General features: G+C 45.4%; 1 protein-coding gene across 1 annotated transcript in view; it reads left to right on the top strand.

Moving 5' to 3' along the window:
• The first annotated feature begins 4,621 nt into the window (after positions 1-4,621).
• The window catches only part of Cpne4 (copine 4), a 131,990-nt gene continuing 116,699 nt past the window's right edge, over positions 4,622-19,912 (top strand). Inside the window, exon 1 of the mRNA XM_042666020.1 lies at positions 4,622-4,801. Within this exon, the coding sequence (XP_042521954.1) occupies positions 4,622-4,801 (180 nt within the window). The remainder of the gene's footprint in view (positions 4,802-19,912) is intronic.

Below are 19,912 nucleotides of genomic sequence, written 5' to 3'. Positions count from 1 at the left end.
AGCCTCCTGAGAAGCTAGGATGACAGGCGTGAGCCACTGGCGCCCAGCTGAATTTTTTTTTTTAAAGGGGAGGTGAATGAAGTCATAGTGTATATTTGTGAAGATGGAAATAGTTCAGTGAGGGGGTGAGTGTGGTGGGGTGAGATGGGGGAAATTGGAGGAAGAATGGGGTCAAGGTGCATTTATAAAGTGGCATGCTGAATCAAGGCTCCTTATGATAATAACAACAACAACAACAATAATAATAACTTAAAAGGGTTGAATCATACCAAGGCAAGCAGAATGGTGATCACACACTTATTTTCAACAGTCTCCGAGACAGGCTCTGCTCAGTGGGCGCCCCGCCCCGTGAACTCTAGCTGATTGCCTTTCCCCCTATTGTCCTGGTGTTGTTTGCAACTCATTCAAAAACTAATTAAGTTTCAGGATCAGTTTGTCCTGTAAGAGAATGTGGATTTGCTGAAGTGGTGATTTGATTTTTTTTTTTAAGAAATAACCTAAATTATCTGAGTTTGAAAGGACAATTATAATTTGCTTCCAAAATTGGCCTAAAGCCAGCTTCCATAAAAAATAATTATTTCTCAGCAGACGCTAGTCTCAGTAAAAAGAAGGGTATTGTACCAAAAAAGAAAAAAGAAAAGAAAAAGCAACAAAGAGGATTTAAATAGGCCATTGGGGGGGGGAAAGTATTGATAATCTGGCTATATTAATCCTGTGCTCTAACCGAGTGTGAAATGAATTGTTTACTCCATTTATCTGGGACTGTGGTGGCAGCTGATCACTCATTCATTCATTCATTCATTCACAGAGCCATATTTTGTGATCACCTTGTTGGCAATGAGTTAAGTTCAAACCATTGAACTTCCCTGGTCTAGTAACACTTCTTAAGCCAGGGTCAAGGTTGTCTCTTTGGGCAAGCTGAGGGACTCATAAACTCCAGTGTGTGTGTGTCCGGAGCTTTCATTCCTGTGTGTGGACAGAGAAACTGAGCCAAAGACCACGTATATAAGTGAGATGTTGGGGATCTTATCTTAAGTATCCTCCATTTCTTTCTTGTACTCAATCTTCCCACAGAAGGATTTAGGATGATTTTTTTTTTTTTTTTGGTCGGTTGCGGGGCTTGAACTCTGGACCTGGGCGCTGTCCCTCAGCTCTTCAGCTCAAAGCAAGCGCTCTACCACTTGAGCACAGCGTCACTTCTAGTTTTCTGAGTGGTTTATTGGAATTTCCTGCCCTGGGCTGGCTTTGAATGGCAGTCCTCAGATCTCAGCCTCCTGAGTAGCTAGGATGACAGGCGTGAGCCACCGGCACCCGGCTAGATTTAGGATGATTTTTTTTTTTTTTTGTCACTGGCCCATAAATATTATCGAGATAATCACTACTCAGGACGCAATAGTGTGTACATAATTGTCCCTAACCCAAAGGAATATATGTGCACACATGCACGTGCGCGCACACACACACACCCCACATACACATTTCTTAGAGTACTTCATGGAATCCTTCATGCCAGATAGCTGTTCCATTACTCAAGCCATATTTTGGTTAAAATTGTGTGTGTGTGTAAAGCAATTCACAGAGCCCACCTGTACTCAGGGAGAGGGGGGTATGCAGGATCTGAATACCAGCAGGTAGTCATCTTATAGTCAACGGTGATTCATTCCTGATCTTTTCTCCAGCTAAAGTGCTCTAGTATAGTTTCCCTTCCAAGGGTGAGGGTGGAGGGAAATAGAATTGTCTCTGTTGAGATGAATAAAATTCGGGCCGGGAAGGTGGCTCAGTGGTAGAGTGCTTGCCTTGCATGCATGAGGTCCTGGGTTCAATTCCTCAGCACCACAGACATAGAAAAAGCCAGAAGTGGCGCTGTGGCTCAAGTGGTAGAGCACTAGCCTGGAGTGAAAAAAGCTCAGGGACAATGTGTCCAGGCCCTGAGTTCAAGCCCCAGGTCTGGCAAAAAAAAAAAAAAAAGAGGGGAAGTCTTGCACTCGGTGTGGAGGTTGAAATAATTGAAGGATATGTGTTGTAGCCGTGGCTTCGCAGTGGGTTTGTTCCTGTTCTCCAGCGGGAGGTCATAAAAATAGCCTGGCACTGGGAAGTAGAAAGCCGGAATTCCGTGCCCTGTTCTGTCAATAGAATAGTTAGGTGACGTGGGCATCCTGCCAATTCCTCTCTGACTTCAGTTTTCTAATATGTGAAAACCACCACCACCACCACAAATATCCCAGAGCCCCTGTTCACGTGCAGTCTGGTAGAAGATGGAGAGCTCATCTTCCATCACAAATTTTATTTTATTTTGTCAGTCATGGGGTTTGAACTCTGGGCCTGAGCACTGTTCCTCAGCTCTTCAGCTCAAGGCGAGTGCTCTACCCCTTGAGCCACAGCACCACTTCTGGTTTTCGAGTGGTTTATTGGAGATCAGAGTCTCACGGATTTTCCTGCCTGGGCTGGCTTTGAAGTGCCATGCTCAGATCTCAGCTTCCTGAGTAGTTAGGATGACAGGCGGGAGCCACCGGCCCCTGGCTCACCACAAATTTTAGAGAGTGAAGGGTGTCAAATATATTTTTTTTCTGGCTTACATGGAAAAGATGTTAGGGTTTGGGGGTCCTGTGATTTCTGTCACCTCTGTTTCAACTCCTGAAGTTCAGCCATTGCAGTAATATAGCAACTCAGGTGATATTAAAGAATGAGCATGACTGTCCTAGGAACACATTACCGATGAGTGTGTGTGTGTGTGTGTGTGTGTGTGTGTGTGTGTGAGACACAGAGACAGAAGCGGGGGCAGGGGGGGAGAGAGGGAAAGGGGGAAGAAAAGAGGGAGCAAGAGAGAGGAGGGTAGAGAAAGGAGAGAGGAAGGGGGAAGGGAAAACAGAAGTCTGGGAAAGAGAAAAGAGGAGGGGGAAGAGAGGTACGAATAGACTTGGGCTCTTTTTAAATTTTCACTTGCTAAATTATCTTTAAGTAGTTGTCCAAAGGGGTTGCTGTTTAACAAAGTGGTTTACAAACCCAATTATCTCTTGATCGGTGTCATCCTTTTCAGCATTCTCAGCCCCTCCCTCTCCCCTCACTCTTCCTAATTTTGCAGGATGTACATTGTCTGTATCCTCCTCCTCCTCCTCCTCCTCCTCCTCCTCTTCCATCTACCTCTTTCCCCTTAACCCTGCCACACCCCTTTCTGACACCCACTTCCTGGTGTTTTATTTTGTTGGACTTGTACTTTCTAAGGAATGAAACTATTTGAGTTCTCTTTCAATTAAGATATTTTGTCTACCCTTGCCTACCAACCAACCAATGTGTTTACTTCTTATATGTTTATAAGCTAAAGCTAGTCTCCACATTTAAAAAAAGAACACAAATACTTTGTCACTCTGGGCCTGAATTACTTCACTTCACATGATTTTTCTCCAGGTCTTTCCATTTATTTTATTTTATTTTTACAAATAGTGCAAGATCATTCTTTCTAACAAGTGAGTAAAATTTCACTGTGTATAGAACACCACATTTTCTTGATCCATTCACCCACTGAGGGGCATCTGAGCTGCTCCCACACCTTGGCTATGGTGAATAGTGCTGCAAGAAACATGGTTGTGCTGGTGGCTTTACTGTATCCTGGTTTCTAATCTTTTAGGTAAATTCCCAGGAACAGAATTGCAGAATTCTATGTTTAATTTTTTTTTTTTTTGAGGAACCTCCACACGGCTTTCCAGAGTGGTTGAACAAATTTACATTTCCACCAACAGTGTATTGGGGTTTCCTTTTGGCTGCATCCTCTCTAGCATGTGTTACAGTTTGTTTTCTTGATAATGTGGGGCAGAAAATCAGATGCTTGGAACTGGCTTGGCTGAAAGCATCATGGGAAGATAGACCAGGGTTTAAGGGTGAGAAATTGGACTTTTTTTTTTTCAGGTAGGATCACACACACACACACACACACACACACACACACACACACGATCCTACCTGATGGTTCATCATCATGTTCCATCACTTAGGAGGAGAATTGGATTTTTCAGCGTATTTTCAGAGATCCAATTAAGTTGATTAGCCAACAAATGGGTAAAAATTCTCAGCAACCCCGTACTCACCATAGCACTGATGACAGTTGCTGTCTATGGCACTCATTAATTTTAGATCACAGACAAAAAAATGTTTTTAGTATGCAGCTCACACAGGAAAATAGTGTTCTTAGCTAAATGTACCCGCTATCTTTTTTTTCCTCCTCTTTTTTTTTTTTGTTTGATTTGTTTATGTCTTGTGTGTGTGTGTGTCTTTCGCTGGAACTATTTCACTCAGATAATAAATAACTTCAATATTTGAAACTGGGTGTGAAGCCATTTTCCTAAATGGCAATTGAGCAGCTTTCTTCTTTGATTAAATATGGCAGTGATTGGCATCCCTCTCTCTCTCTCTCTCTCTCTCTCTCTCTCTCCTCCTCCTCCTCCTCCTCCTCCTCCTCCTCCTTTCTTCTTCTTCTTCTTCTTCTTCTTCTTCTTCTTCTTCTTCTTCTTCTTCTTCTTCTTCTTCTTCTTCTTCTTCTTCTTCTTCTTCTTCTTCTTCTTCTTCTTCTTCTTCTTCTTCTTCCTTCCTTCCTTCCTTCCTTCCTTTCTTCCTGGCCTAAAACAGAATGAAGAAGATGAGCAACATCTATGAGTCAGCTGCCAACACACTGGGAATATTTAACAGTCCCTGCCTGACCAAAGTTGAGCTGCGTGTGGCGTGCAAAGGCATTTCCGACAGGGATGCTCTTTCCAAACCGGACCCCTGCGTGATCCTCAAGATGCAGTCCCACGGACAGTGGTTTGAGGTAGGTAAGCAAGTCCAAAGAGACAGACGAAGGCATGCACATGGTTGGGTGATTGTCCCAACATTGTGTGTGTGTGTGTGTGTGTGTGTTATTTTCTACCTTGAGGTGGTTTCTTGGGGTAAGATCGGGCATTCCAGAAACCAATGCAATTGACCAACCATGGGTGATGTCTCTTTCTGTCATGACTTTGGGATACTGTGGATATTTTTCACCCTGCCCCGTTTCGTTCACCAGCTTAAAAACTCACAGAGCGTTTTCGCCTAGTGACCAAGACATTTCTCATCATGTACTACTCTCTGTGCAGACTGGGCAAGAGTTATTATGTCAATGAGAACAGCAGGCTGACTGGGGGTTAAGAAAGATGATGTCCCAAGGATGATATAAAATAAATAAAAAATAAATATGGTAAAAATAAAAACATCCAGTCTCATAGAAAAGACTGGATTCCAGCTCGGCTTCCATTAAGGATTCATAGAATTTCCGTTGAAAACAATATTGGCTGGAGGGTACTGGAGGAGGTTTATTTTGAGTGCTTCATGTGAAACTGCTCACTTCATCTTTTGTTTGTTTGTTTGTTTGTTTTAGTTGGTTGTGGGGCCTGACCGGACCCCAAGATGGTTATGAAAAAGATGGAACCAATCAAATCTAGGCACACTGGTGGCTCAGGCCTGTCATCCCAGCTACTCAGGAGGCTGAGAACTGAGGATTGTGGTTCAAAGCCAGCCAGGGCGGGAAAATCCAGGAGACTCTTATCTCCAATAAACTACTCAGGAAAAGCTGGAAGTGGTGCTGTGGAGCCTTGAGCACAAAGACATGCAGGGACAGTACCCAGACCCTGAGTTCAAGCCTCAGGACCAGGCAAAAAGAACTATCAGAGCATCTACCACTCTGCCTCTGAATAGATGTAATCACCTTCAAATTTTTGGCTGGTCCTGGGGCTTGAACTTGGGGCCTGGGCGCTGTCCCTGAGTTCCTGAGCTTCTTTTGACTCAAGGCTAGTGCTTTGCCACTTGAGCCACAGCACTACTTCTGGCTTTTTCTTGGCCTTTCTGGCCTTTCCCCCTTCCACCCCACCCCGGCCTTTCTTGCCTGGGCTGGCTAAGAACTGTGATCCTCAGATCTCAGCCTCCTGAGTAGCTAGGATTATAGACATGCACCACTGGCGCCTGGCTGAGATTTTTTTTTTAAGTCTTTTCTGTGTAACTCATAACATAATTGGTTACTGGCTCCTTAACCATCTTTCCTTTGTCCCAGTTAATCTGTTGTATCTTTTGAAAATAATGAGAATGTCGATCTATTAATAATTATATAGTCCAAATAATATCACTGATTATTTGCTGAGGACATTAGTAGTGATTTATCAATTAAATATGTCGAGAGTATTTCTACAGTACCAAGTACAATTCTATGCATATCATTATTTGCCAGTAATATTGATAGTGATTTATTAATTAAATATGTGGAGAGTATTTATGTAATATCAGGTTCTACTTTACTAATATTAATACCATTTGCTAATAATATTAACAGTGATTTGCTAGTTAAACATATCAAGTATTAATACAGTATCAGGTATTCTCCCAAACACTTTTTATAAAATTTTTTGCCGGTCATAGGGTCTGAACTCTGGGCCTGGGCGCTGTCCCTCAGCTCTTCAGCTCAAGGCGAGTGCTCTACTCCTTGAGCCACGGTGCCACTTCTGGTTTTCTGGTGGTTCATTGGAGATCAGAGTCTCATGGATTTTCCTGGCCTTGGCTGGCTTTGAACCATGATCCTCAGATCTCAGCCTCCTGAGTATCTAGGATGACAGGCGTGAGCCACTGGCTCCAGGCCTCCAACCCAAGTGAGTCTTGATCTGCTCTTCTGTTCCTACCAAATCTCTGACTGACCACTGGCATCAACCTGGGGAATCTCTATCAAGTTCTAATCTCTCAATTCAGCATTAGAGAGAGAGAGAGAGAGACCATGCTGATAAACTCCCTTCCCATTTTATTTTATTTTATTGCTTTGGTGTTCACATCAGTTTTCACTCATTCAGCTGACAAAAATGACAAGAACATTCTTCCCTTCTGGAAGTCCTAGGCTTTCTTGGGGTCAAGGTATAGGCTAATGAAATACTTTATCTTGATTCAGGTTCCCCATCCTGGGTAGCTGTTTTCCACATTTTGAGACTTTTCCTCTCATGCCTGAACATCTTAATCCTTGGTGTTTTCTTCTTGAGCATGCAGGTTGAGTGCTAGCAGGAAGATTACAGTTTATGATTGTGTATTGAAGGAGGAAGAAGATTGGATGTCTCCTCACTACCCCTCCTCCTTGGATTGGTGTCAGCCTGTGTGTGTGTGTGTGTGTGTGAGAGAGAGAGAGAGAGAGAGAGAGAGAGAGAGAGAGGTGTCGGTCCTGGGACTTGAACTCATGGCCTAGGCGCTGTCCCTCAGCTCTTCAGCCCAAGGCGAGCTCCCTACCACTTGAGCCACAGCGCCACTTCTGGTTTTCTGGTGGTTTATTGGAGATAAGAGTCTCATGGACTTTCCTGTCTAGGCTGGCTTTGAACCTCGATCCTCAGATCTCAGCCTCCTGAGTAGCTAGGATGACAGGCGTGAGCCACTGGCACCTGGCTTACTTTTATTTTTTTTTTTTAATTTTAAAAATGACTTAAGTGAGGACTGGAATCATAGTTCAAGTAGTAGAGCACCAGCTTAACAAAGCCCTGAGTCCAAACTCCAGTACCACAAAATAATTGATGAGAAGGAGAAGGAGAAGGAGAAGAAGGAGAAGAGGAGGAGGAGGAGGAGGAGGAGGAGGAAGAGGAAGAAGTTGTTTAAGAAGAAGTTGTTTGAGCTAGGTGCTGGTGAATCACATCTGTAATCCTAGCAACTCAGCATAGAGACCCAAAGGACCACAGTTCAAAGTTAGCCTGGGCAGAAAAGGCTATAGAGACTCCCATCTCCAACCAGCAAAAATCCAGGCATGGCTCAAATGGTCGAGCACCCAACTGTGAGCAAGAAAACCAAATGAATATGTAGTCCCAAAGCCCAGGTGCTTCTCTGAGATGATCATACCCATGTATTCCTACCTAAGGGGCCAGAGAGGCAATGCTCTGATGAGTATTTATAAGATTTTGAGCAGTAACACACAGACACCCCAATTCTTTTGCCACCCCTGGCTGTGGAACGCATTTCTTCCTCACGGAGGGAAGGACTGAAACATACTCCAACATGCTCATCACGTTTTAGCCCCCCCCCCAACCAGCACTGTATCCATGAATAGAGCCATATAACACCACTGGCATCATAATAACACTCTCATGTACACAACCCAGCCCACACATACTCTAATAAACAAGTGTGTGAGTTTATGTGAGAGTTGGTGTGTGTGTGTGTGTGTAAATGAATCCAAAACGCCTTCTAGACTGTCATCTCTTTCAATCTGAAGGCTTTCTAGGCTTTGATGCTGTGGGTTATTTATAAAGAGAGGAAGAGAAATGGATTTAATAACCCTGTCACATTATGCAACACTAGAAGAACTCGAGACTGGGGGAAAAACCAAAAAAGTACTCTTGTGTATGCTGGGTGGGGAGGGAAATATTGTGATAGCTGCATGGACCAGTGTGGTGTGTGTGTGTGTGTGTGTGTGTGTGTGTGTGTGTGTGTGTGTGTGTGTGTGTGTGTGTGTGTGTGTGTGTGTGTGTGTGTGTGTGTGTGTGTGTGTGGTTGGAGAAAGGAACTGGTAGAAGTGATGGCAATGACTCAAGGATGCTTGAAAACACCATTTTGCTCCCTGTGGGATAGATTTGGCCGTGACACCACAGACTTCCTGCCACAGAAGATAGTGATTGCTAACTCTTTTCTTTTTTCTGTTGGTCCTGGGGCTTGAACTCTGGGCCTGGGCGCTGTCCCTCAGCTCTTCAGCTCAAGGCGAGCGCTCTACCACTTGAGCCACAGCGCCACTTCCGGTTTTCTGATGTTTTTGGAGATAAGAGTCTCATGGATTTTCCTGCCTGGGCTGGCTTCGAGCCACAATCCTCAGATCTCATCCTCCTGAGTAGCTAGGATGACAGGCGGTGCCCGGCTTCACATCTCATTTCTTAAGCAAGGTTCCAATGAGTGGCATCTCAGAGGAAGTCATCGTTTTCAAAGATCTCACTTCCAACACATTTGCTGGCCAATGACCTTCAGCAAGCAGTGATTTAATACCAACCTCATACCCTGCACACCCCTTACCATTCTGTGTGGGGACAACCAGCTATGGTCCTCAAGGGACCAAGAGAGAGATACACATGAACCCAGACCTTCTTTAAAAGTGTGGATAGGGCTGGGAAGGTGGCTCAGTGGTAGAGCGCTTGCCTTGCATGCCTGAGGCCCTGAGTTCAATTCCTCAGCACCACATAAGCAGAAAAAGCCGGAAGTGGCACTGTGGCTCAAGTGGTAGAGCACTAGCCTTGAGCTAAAGAGCTGAGGGACAGCGCCCAGGCCCAGAATTCAGGCCCCGTGACTGGACCCAAAAAAAAAAAAAAAAAAGTGTGGATAAGCCGGGTGCTGGTGGTTCACGCCTGTCATCCTAGCTACTCAGGAGGCTGAGATCTGAGGATCAGGGTTTGAAAGCCAACCTGGGCAGAAAATTACCCATGAGACTCTTATCTCCAGTAAACCGGAAGTGGTGCTGTGGCTCGAGGGGTAGAGCACTAGCCTTGAGCAAAAGAAGCTCAGGGACAGCGCCCAGGCCCTGAGTTCAAGCCCCCAGGACTGGCAAAAAGAGAGAGAGAGAGAGAGAGAGAGAAAGGGAGGAAAGAAGGAAGGAAGGAAGGAAGAAGGAAGGAAGGAAGAAGGAAGAAGGAAGAAAGCAAGGAAGGAAGGAAGAAGGGAGGGAGGGAAGGAAAGAAAGGAAGGAAGGAAGGAAGGAAGAGAGGGAGGAAGGGAGGAAGGAAGGAAGGAAGGAAGGAAGGAAGGAAGGAAGGAAGGAAGGAAGGAAGGAAGGAAGGAAGGAAAAGAGCATGGCTCAGTCAACTTCTTATTTTAGCCTGGGGTGACACCACCCCCAGAAGAATGTGACGTGGCCCTCGCTGTATCCTTCTGATGGGTGGTGTGGTACCCATGCTTCATTAGACTCCGCCATCTTCTGCCAGCTACCTGCACAGATCAACCTTTAGTGGAATTGTTGATGATGATGAGAGGAGGAGGAGGAGGAGGAGGAGGAGGAGGAGACCATGCATTCCCTTGGCCTTTTTCCCACTCTCTTCTCCTTGACTTCTGTCTTCTCCTGCCCCTGGCCCTCTCTCCAGCTCCTCCTTGTTGGTTGGGTCTTAGCTCCACCATCATAAGGAAATGCGTGGCATGTTGTGGCAGATGCTTGGTGAATATTTGATGGTGATTGGATGTGTTAACAGGTAATTAGCAGGTGGTGGTATTTTGCCCATGGGGGGCGAGGGCAGGAGGTTCCTGTGGGACCAAAGATGGTGCTCAGAGAGGACCTTGCTAAGTTACACATGTGGTTTTTTTCTTCTGGGGAACCATGTTCTCTTCATTGTGGGTGGGTTGTCGTGTAACAGGGCTCTCCGAACAAACTTTGTCCTCCTCCCCTCTCTCCTTCCTTCCTTCCCTTCTTCCTTCCTTCCTTCCTCCTTCCCTTCCCTCCCTTCCTTCCTTCTTTCTTTCCTTCCTTCCCTTCTTTCCTTTCTTCCTTCCTACCTTTCCTCCCTCCCTCCTTCCTTCCTCCTTTTCCCTCCTTCCTTCTCCCTTCCCTCCCTCCCTTCCTTTCCTTCCTTCCTTCCTTCCCTCCCTCCCTCCTTCCTTCCTTTCCTCCCTCCCTCTCTCCCTCCTTTCTTCCCTCCCTCCCCTCCCTCATTCCTTCCTTCCTTCCTTTCTCCCTCCCTCCTCTCCTTCCTTCTCTCCTTCCTTCTCTACTCCCTTCCTCTTTCCCTTTCCTTTTTTCTTTCCTTCCTTCCTTCCCTCCCTCCTTCCTTCCTCCTTCCTCTCCTCCCTCCCTCCTTTCCTTTCTTTTCCTTTCCTTCCTTCCTTCCCTCCTTTCCTCCTTCCTTCCTTCCTTTCCTCCCTCTCTCCCTCCCTCTTCCTTCCTTCCTTCCTTCCTTCCTTCTTTCCTTCCTTCCTTCCAGTTAAGGACTCCCTTAGGCCCCTCGTGGTACAGAAAGGGTTGTATCTGATTAGTTGTTTACTAGTGATCTTCAATTACCTTCACACTACTGGCTCCCGGAGAGAAATTCCATACATATCCTGTCTCATTCTGTTCCCTGCAGTCAAACTGGCCTCTCCATCTGCCACTGGTCTCTCCTTGAACACGAGTAAAAAGCACACGGGATGGTTTCCTGGGAGCAGGCCCCTGGCCTGCGGATGTTGGAATCACCTTCTTCCCTTTTGTGTTCTTCTCCCAAGACACAGCCATAATCACCCCTGTCCTTACGACTCTTGCTGGGTGAAGAGAAAGGCCACAATACATAGGACACCTTCAACGCATTGTTCACACCCCCGCAGCATCTTTCATTGATACCCTCGGTCTAAAAATACTCCCTTACTATAAAATATGTAGAATTGGAGGAAGGTCCTAGGCCGACTTCACTCAAGAGCCCCTGGCTATTTCGAGCGTTATATAAGGTGCCATTTATCTACCAATTAGAGGAGAATATCATTCTTTTTGTTCTTTTGGTCAGTTGTGGGGCTTGAACTCAGGGCCTGGGGCCTGTCCCTCAGCTCCTCAGCTGAAGGTGAGCGCTCTACCACTTGAGCCACAGCATCACTTCCGGTTTTCCGAGTGGTTTATTGGAGATAAGAGTCTCATGGGCTTTCCTGCCCAGGCTGGCTTTGAGCTTCTTCTACCCTCTAGGCTTCAGCCTGCTGAGGAGCCAGGATTACAGGTGTGAGCTAGAGTGCCTGGCTCTTCCTTTCTTTGCGGAATTAACTGCTTTTCGTGCTACCCACAAGGCTGAGGTGGGGGAAGAGGTTCCTCCCCCCCCACCCCCACCCCCCCCGTCGGTCCCTCCCCCCCCACTTCCCCTACAAGTGCATGAAGTAGAGAATAATTTAAAACGAGCAACAGACTGCGTGTACCCTCTGCCCAACACCTGCATCTTATTTTAGAAGTAATTGATGCTCTTGGCCCGGTTTGCGTTCGGGCAATTTAGAATGTTGAGAAAAATAAAAAAGTCTTACATTTCACAAGTCCTACTGCGTTCAGAAAGCCAAGAAGGAGTTTGGCACAGATCTTTAGAGCTTTTAAAAAAAAAAGAATTTATGTACTTTTAATTACTAATTGCCTTAAAAAAAAAAGTATAGCCAAGAAGCAACATTTCCAGTGTCTGCATTTAACTTCATAGCGACACAAATTTAGAAGCATTCTTGGCAAGCTCCAATTCATTGTCTTGATGATTTTTTTTCCCTTTATTTTTTTTTTTTAAAACAATTTAACTATAAGCTCTTGCCTTTGTGTTTGTCATTTTTGTTCAGAGGATGTGGGCTTGAAGGAACCCAGCTTCAAAACTCATGCTCACAAGCCGGGCACCGGTGGCTCACGCCTATCATCCTAGCTACTCAGAAAGCTGAGATTTGAGGGTCACACTTCACATCTAGCCTGGGCAGGAAGCTCCATGAGGCTCTGAATCTCCAGTTAATGGGCAAAAAAGCCACAAGTGGTGGTAGAGCACCAGCCTTGTGTGAAAAAGGCAGACAGCATCCGGATCCTGAGTTCAAGCCCCAGGACTCAGACACAACACAAAACAAACAAAAACGTTCTCTTAAATGCCAAGTAAGTGGGAGGGGAGGGAGAATAGGGGCGGAATCAAGAAGAGAAGACAGCTAAAGAGGAGGATAGTTTGGAATATATATGAATATATTTCCTTTCCCTCCCTTCCTCCCCATCTTTTCATTTGCTTGTGACCTCAGTAGTCAACCAAAAGAAACCTTTTGCCTTCAGGAAAACTTGGGATTATGAAAGCCACAAAGCAAACAGCAGAGAGGTAAGGAGCAGCTCTGGATGTACCAGATGCTCAAAGGCTTTCTGAAATAGTAAAAGCTTGATTGGTGAGGACTGAACCCTCTTTAGCCATGATCAGAATCCTACCCTCTATACCTTGTTTGTTTGGTTTGGTTTGGTCGGTTGTGGGGCTTGAATTCAGGGCCTGGGCGCTGTCCCTCAGCTCTTCGGCTCAAGGCGGGGCTCTCTACCCCTTGAGCCACACGCCACTTCAGGTTTTCTGGTGGTTGGTTGGAGATCAGAATCTCACGGAGTTTCCTGCCCAGGCTGGCTTTGAACCGAGATCCTCATAGCTCAGCCTCAGGAGTAGCTAGGATGACAGGCGTGAGCCATCGGCGCCCGGCTATCCCTTAGTTTAGAGGCGACCCTGAGTGTGCTCAGAGAGACATGCTTTCTGACAAAAATGTAGAGTTGGAAGTGGTTTGCAAGGTGAGGAGCTGGGGACCGAGGGTCCCGCCAGTGATCCTGGATACACTGAGACCAGACACTCCCCCACCCCCACCCCTTTCTGCCTCTCCTCAGCCTTGAGTCATACAAGATCCACGAAGAAAGAGCACAGGACACCCCTTCCCTGTGAACGTCCACCGCTCCCAGATCCGCTTAGAGAAAAGTAGGAGCGGTGGGAAGACAGCTTAGGAAAAGATAGAAAGGGTAGGGGGTACGGTGACACACCTCAGTCTTCCTCAGAAGGAAGAGGTGATTGGAGGCTGAGGTGATCTGGGTTGAAGGAGACCTTCAACCCCAAGATTGATTTCCTAGCTTTCTTAAAGATTCTGTGAACTACATTCTTTTAACATAGTCTTTTCCTTCCTCCCTCCCTCCCTCCCTTCCTTCCTCTCTCCCTCCCTTCCTTCCTCCCTCCCTCCCTTCCTTCCTCCCTCCCTCCCTCCCTTCCTTCCTTCCTCCCTCCCTCCCTTCCTTACTCCCTCCCTCCCTCCCTCCCTTCCTTCCTTCCTCCCTTCCTTTCCTCCCTTCCTTCCCTCCTTTCTTTCCTTCATCCTCTCATTCCTTTCTTTCTCTTTCCCTTCTTCCCTCCTTTCTTCCTTCTTCCTTCTCCTCCTCCTTCTTTCTCTTATAATCCTGCTGCCTGGCTGATAAACCAAGATTGCTTCAAATAGGATGGTACCCCAATAGATACATGGGTACACGCTATGAATAATTACACAGCTAATTCCTAAAGCAGAGTCTCAAATGACTAATAATTACATAGAAGCGTTCTACTTATTAATAATCAAATGAGGGTGGATTTTTTTAAAAGACACAAATTTTCAATGATCATAATTGCTTAGGCTTTTATAGATCGTAATATCCAGTCTTGTTGAAAGTGAGAGAGGAGGGAGATATTCTCAACAGGAGCTAATGAATATGCAAACCTTGTATTTAGGGGAGATAGCTGCCCCCCACCATTTATTTATAATAGCAAAAATATGAAAACAATCTAAGTGTATGACAATAACGAAGTGATTATATAAATTATGCTCATTCAGTTCCATAGTGTTCAGCCAGTAACAGTGTGACCTGCAAACAATTTTCCATGACAGATCATGAAATGATACTGTTTCAAGAGATACTTAACTTCAGGAGGTAAGATCCTTTTCTCTTAAAAATATTATTTTTTGTTGGTCATGGGTCTTGAACTCTGGGCTTGAGCGCTGTCCCTCAGCTCTTCAGCTCAAGGCGAGCACTCTGCCACTTGAGCCACAGCACCACTTCTAGTTTTTTGGTTTTTCATTGGAGATAAGAGTCTCACGGACTTTCCTGCCTGGGGTTGGCTTTGAACCTCAATCCTCAGATCTCAGCCTCCTGAGTAGCTAGGATGACAGGCGTGAGCCACCGGCACCTGGCTCTGTTAAAATTATTTTTTAAAAAATATGTTATATGATGTACAAACTTACTCCAAAAAATCACACACACACAGATATATATGTTGATGTCTGTATCTATCTGGATTATGCTCAAACAGGAGGTTTTAATTTTCTCCTTTATTCCAAAAGGTCTTCAATGATGAAGGAAAATCATATATTGCAGGGGCGGGGGGTGGGGGGGGGCGCGTGGGGCCTGAACTCTGGGCCTGGGCACTGTCCCTCAGCTCTTCAGCTCAAGGCTAGTGCTCTACCCCTTGAGCCACAGCGCCACTTCCGGCTTTTTCTGCTTATGTGGTGCTGAGGAATCGAACCTAGGGCCTCATGCATGTGAGGTAAGCACTCTACCATTGAGCCACCTTCCCAGCCCGAAAATCATATTTTTAAGGCCCTGATCATCATATTTCTTTCTCTCAATCTGTCCAATAGCTTCCCTGCAGCAATTAGCATTTGTTTACCTCCACCATTTGAGTCTTTGAGTGTGTGTGTGTGTGTGTGTGTGTTCTCTTGAAATAATGGCAGTTTATTTGATTTGTTGAAGAACGGATTCTCTAAAGTGGACGCGAAATGTCTAGGTCCCGGTCCCAGGTCTGGATGTCCATTTTACCCATTTTTGGACAAGCACACACTATGTAGGCCAGACAGAACCCTGTGCTGTTTCCACACCGTCATTCCCAGTTCCAGGGCAGTCCTGAAATTAACGGCTGATTCCCTCCCCCCACCCCCAACTCCCTCCCCATGCGTTCCCTAGCTCTGCCTCAAGTCAGAAAATAATCAGATTTGCAACAGTGCATTCAGTTAGGTTTAATCATAGATGCCCGGAATTGCAGCACGATGAATTATTGAAAACATGGCTTGGTAGTACCTAACCTGGTGATAGCCGTTAGGACTTGAATGTATTGAAAAGAAAGGGAGTTGGCTTCTTTGCTGGAGGGGAGACAGGGAGGTGGGGACGAGCAGCTCAAAGTGACATCGTGTGGAAGTTTCTTGGTCCTTTCCTTTTGTCTTGTTTGGTGGTCAGAGGAGGTCCAGAAATGGAGGCACCAAGGGTAAACAAAGGCAGCTGTGGCCTCACTGGATACCATGTGGAAAATGGACTCTACCTACTTGGGGAGGGCGGGGGGAGAACGGGAGGGAATGGGAGGGAACACAACCAACAAAAAGGAAAACAAAGAACACACCTGCACACACACACACAGAGTAAAACACACACACAGTAACACACACTATGGTGGAACTATGTAGAAATGATGAGTTTCCTGTCCCAAACAACCTGTTGAGTAGCAAAAAAGTCAGGGCCATTGTCAACATCCATGACTTCATCTTTTTTTTTTTTTGGTCAGTTGTGGGGCTTGAACTCTGGGCCTGGACGCCGTCCCTCAGCTCTTCAGCTCAAGGCGAGTGCTCTACCACTTGAGCCACAGCGTCACTTCCAGTTTTCTGAGTGGTTTATTGGAGATCAGAGTGTCATGGACTTTCCTGCCCCCGGCTGGCTTTGAACCATGATCCTCAGATCTCAGCTAGGATGACAGGCGTGAGCCACCGATGCCTGGAGGCGACTTCATCTTTTTCAAAAATGTACCCCCAAAAGAGTGCCGAATTGGTTAATAAATACTCACTCAATCAGTGTCTTCCCGTCTGCTCCCCAGGGCTTTGCCCTTCTGTATGGGACCAGTGTCTCCCTGCAGTGTGTGAATAAGAGATGTGAACTCCCGGAATTGATGGGGGAGTGCAATGGATTTGACTCAGAAACAAACAAACAGAAATATGCATACTTCACAGAGCAAGCCCTGCCTCACTCCGTTGTTTTTGAGTTTTTCTTTCTTTTGCGTAAATAATTTGCAGTGTCTTCTGGGTTTCTACCAGCCCTATTTCCTCTCTTACCACTGACTTCCAGAAAACTCGTGGAGCAATAATCAGGCACAGGGCTAGGGAGAGGAGGTGATGTGGATAACGTGTGTTTTCTCTGAATCTTACTTATGGTTATTTAGCATTTTCTTTCCCTCCCTCCCTCCCTCCCTCCTTTCTTCCTTTCCTCTCTTCCTCCCTTCCCTTCTTTCTTTCTTCTCTCCCTCCTTCCTTCCTTTCTCTTTCTCTTTTTCTCTCTTCTTCTTTCTTTTCTTCCTTTTCTCCTTTCTTCCTTTGTTTCTTTCTCTTTCTTTGTTTATTTCCTTCTTTCTTTGTTTCATTTCCTTCCTTTTTTCATTTGTTTCTTTCTTTCTTTCTTTCCTTCTTTCTTTTCTTCTTTATTTCCTTCTGTACTTCTTTCTGTTTTTCTATTTACTTCCTTCTTTGTTTCTTTCTTTCCTTTCCTCCTTCCTCCACTCCCTCTCTCCCTCCTTCCTTCCATCCCTCCCTCCCTCCCTCTCTCCCTTCCCCTCTCCCTCCCTTTTTCCCTTCCTCTCTCCCTCTCTCTTTCTTTCTCTCCCTCCCTCCCTCCCTCTCTCTTTCTTTCTTTCTTTTTTTTTTGGGGGGTGGTCCAGTCATGGGGCCTGAACTCTGGGCCTGGGTGCTGTCCCTCACCTTTTTAGCTCAAGGCTAGCACTCTACCACTTGAGCCACAGCACCACTTCCGGCTTTTTTCTTTTTGCTTATGTGGTTCTGAGGAATCGAACCCAGGGCCTCAGGCATGCAAGGCAAGCGCTCTACCACTGAGCCATCTTCCCAGCCCTCTTTCTTTCTTTTTTCTTTCTCTCTATCTTTCCTTTCCCTCCCTCCTCCCTTCCTCCCTCCCTCCCTCCCTCCCTTCCTTCCTTCCTTCCTTTACTTTTGTTGTTACTGTCGGTGTGAACTGAGGGCTTGGGCTCTTTTGCTCAAGACAAGCACTCTACCACTTTGAGCCACAGCGCCACTTCTGGTTTCTGAGTGGTTCATTGGAGACAAGAGTCTCATGGGAACGTTTCTTCCTGCCCCACCCCTCCGGGGAGGGGAGCTGGCTATGAACCATGATCCTCAGATCTCAGCCTCCTGAGTAGCTAGGAAGACAGGTGTGAGCCATGGGCCCCCGGCCATTTCCAACTTCTTAAGCAAAGCATCTTCCTGAGGGGAAGATGCTTGATCAAACTGTTCGCAGTTCTCACGCACATGTGGGATGTGGCTGACCACCTCTGGGGTGGACCTAACAGCACTGGACAGGCACCCTGCTGGACCCTGGTGGAACTGCAAGATCTCCTGCCAGCTTCCGCTCTCTGTCTCTGTCTCTGTCTCTGCCTCTCTCTCTCTCCATTCCAAGTACAAGTTTCACCCACTTCTATCCTGCAAGCTGTAGTCACCTGCTTCAAAACCGACTTGTGCTTTTCTATCCTTCTTACCCCCCACAAGGAGCTGTCATTCTACCATCTTGGTTGTCATTGGGTGTGAGAAAAACGGTCTTTTCTAACCAAAGGTATTGCTTACAAGTTCCTGCTTTGGCCTGGTGGCTTGGCTCTGTGAAGGGAAAAGAGGGACAACCTTGGGAGAAGAAAGGCTTTTTTTTTTTAAATGTAATGTTTTTTGGTCTTAAACTGGTTTTCCTTTACTAGATGGAATTACAACAGGCCCCAGACTGTTCAGGAAATAGCAGTTATATACTAGAATAAGTATAACAGAATATATATGATATATAATAGACTATATATAATAGACTTATATATAATAGAATATGTATAACAGAATATATAATGATATATGCTATATATAATAGAATAGAATATCAATAATAGAATGTATAACAGTATATATATGATATATGCTATATATAATAGGATAGAATATCTATACTAGAATATCTATAATAGAATAACTCATCTACTTATATATAATAGAATATATATAACATATAATAGAATATATATACAACATATGCTATTTATAATAGAATAGAATATATAATACAATAACTCTTCTACTTATATATATATAATAGAATATATATAATCTATAACAGAACACATATACTATATATACTATATATAATAGAATAGAATATCTATAATAGACTATATAAAAGAATAACTACTCTGGGTGTACTTTAAGATTACTCATAGACTATTAATCTTATTTCAAAAGCACCTCAGGTCAATACATTTTACCCTGTTCGAACTAGCCAGTCAGGAGCAGACTGTGAACCTGAGCTCAACCAATCAGAGCAGAGAGGCGGGGCCTGCTGCCCCTCAGGCATATAAATAGGCCTGCTCCCTTGTGCTTGCTTGCCTGAGTTTTGGCTGATGAGCCCTCGCCTTCTTACAGAAGCAAACTTTGCCATACTGAGGCAATGCTTTATTTTTGTCCTCTATCCCCTGTGACTCCTGTGGTTCTTGGAGAGCAATATTTATCACCATGGTGGTAGAGAAAGGTACACAGCCACTCCAACTTCTCAGCCTAAGCACGGCTTAGATTCCACCTATTCCTCAAGATGAAGGTGTACACCAGGCTTGGGCCTGTATCCTGAGCACCTGTGCTCCATCCCGGCTCCTCTGACTTAGGATTCCAGGGCAAGCCCCTTTCCACTGTATCTCAGCCCCTTTCCACTGTATCTGCTGGGGTTGATGGGCGTCCATGTCCACCTCCCTCTCCCTTCTGCCCGAATACACACATCCTCCATACATCCTTCACTTCTGCGGGACTTCCTGGGCCTCCTGGAGAGTAAGTAGCAGTTGATGCAATTCCCTGGGAATGGACCAGTCCCTCATGGATCAATAGATTTAAATCAGATATACCCTACCCTCCTCAACCATGAATTGATACACAAAAGCCCGAGACTGAATGGTACAGCTGTCTTTTTTCAATGCACTAGCAGAATGGTCCCTGTCTAACCCTTCTAGGCCCAGCCTTGGTTACAGCCAACTGGGTGGGTTTTGGGAACTAAGAGCATTTTGCCTCCTTTGGGGAAGGAAGGTGTGGTTGGGCTCAGGAGAAACGTGCCTAGAGCAAGGAGACAGCATTAAATGTGAAATGTGGGCTATCCCACACCTGGGAACGTTTTCTCCAAAAAAAGGATGACATATCTAAATAAATGGCCCATCTAAAGTCTCCCTGAGATGGTACGGTTGTTTGTTTGGGTCATTCAAACAAACAAACAAACAGCCGCCACCACCACAGAAAACGCCCAAGTACATTTCTTACACAGTTGGATTGTTAGCAATCCAGATTTTATTTTATTGTATTTTCAGTTCTGGAACTCCCACTGGGCTGCAAGGAGGCCAGAGTGGTAATCATTTTATTTTTTAATCATCCTTACTCTGTTCAATATTCTAGCTCATGAACACACCAAAGCATTTCTTTTGGGGGG

This window comes from Dipodomys spectabilis, unplaced genomic scaffold (genome assembly GCF_019054845.1).
Source record: "Dipodomys spectabilis isolate Male_0828 unplaced genomic scaffold, ASM1905484v1 ptg000360l, whole genome shotgun sequence".
Classification (NCBI taxonomy): Eukaryota; Metazoa; Chordata; class Mammalia; order Rodentia; family Heteromyidae; genus Dipodomys; species Dipodomys spectabilis.
This window is presented reverse-complemented; position numbering and strand designations above follow the sequence as displayed.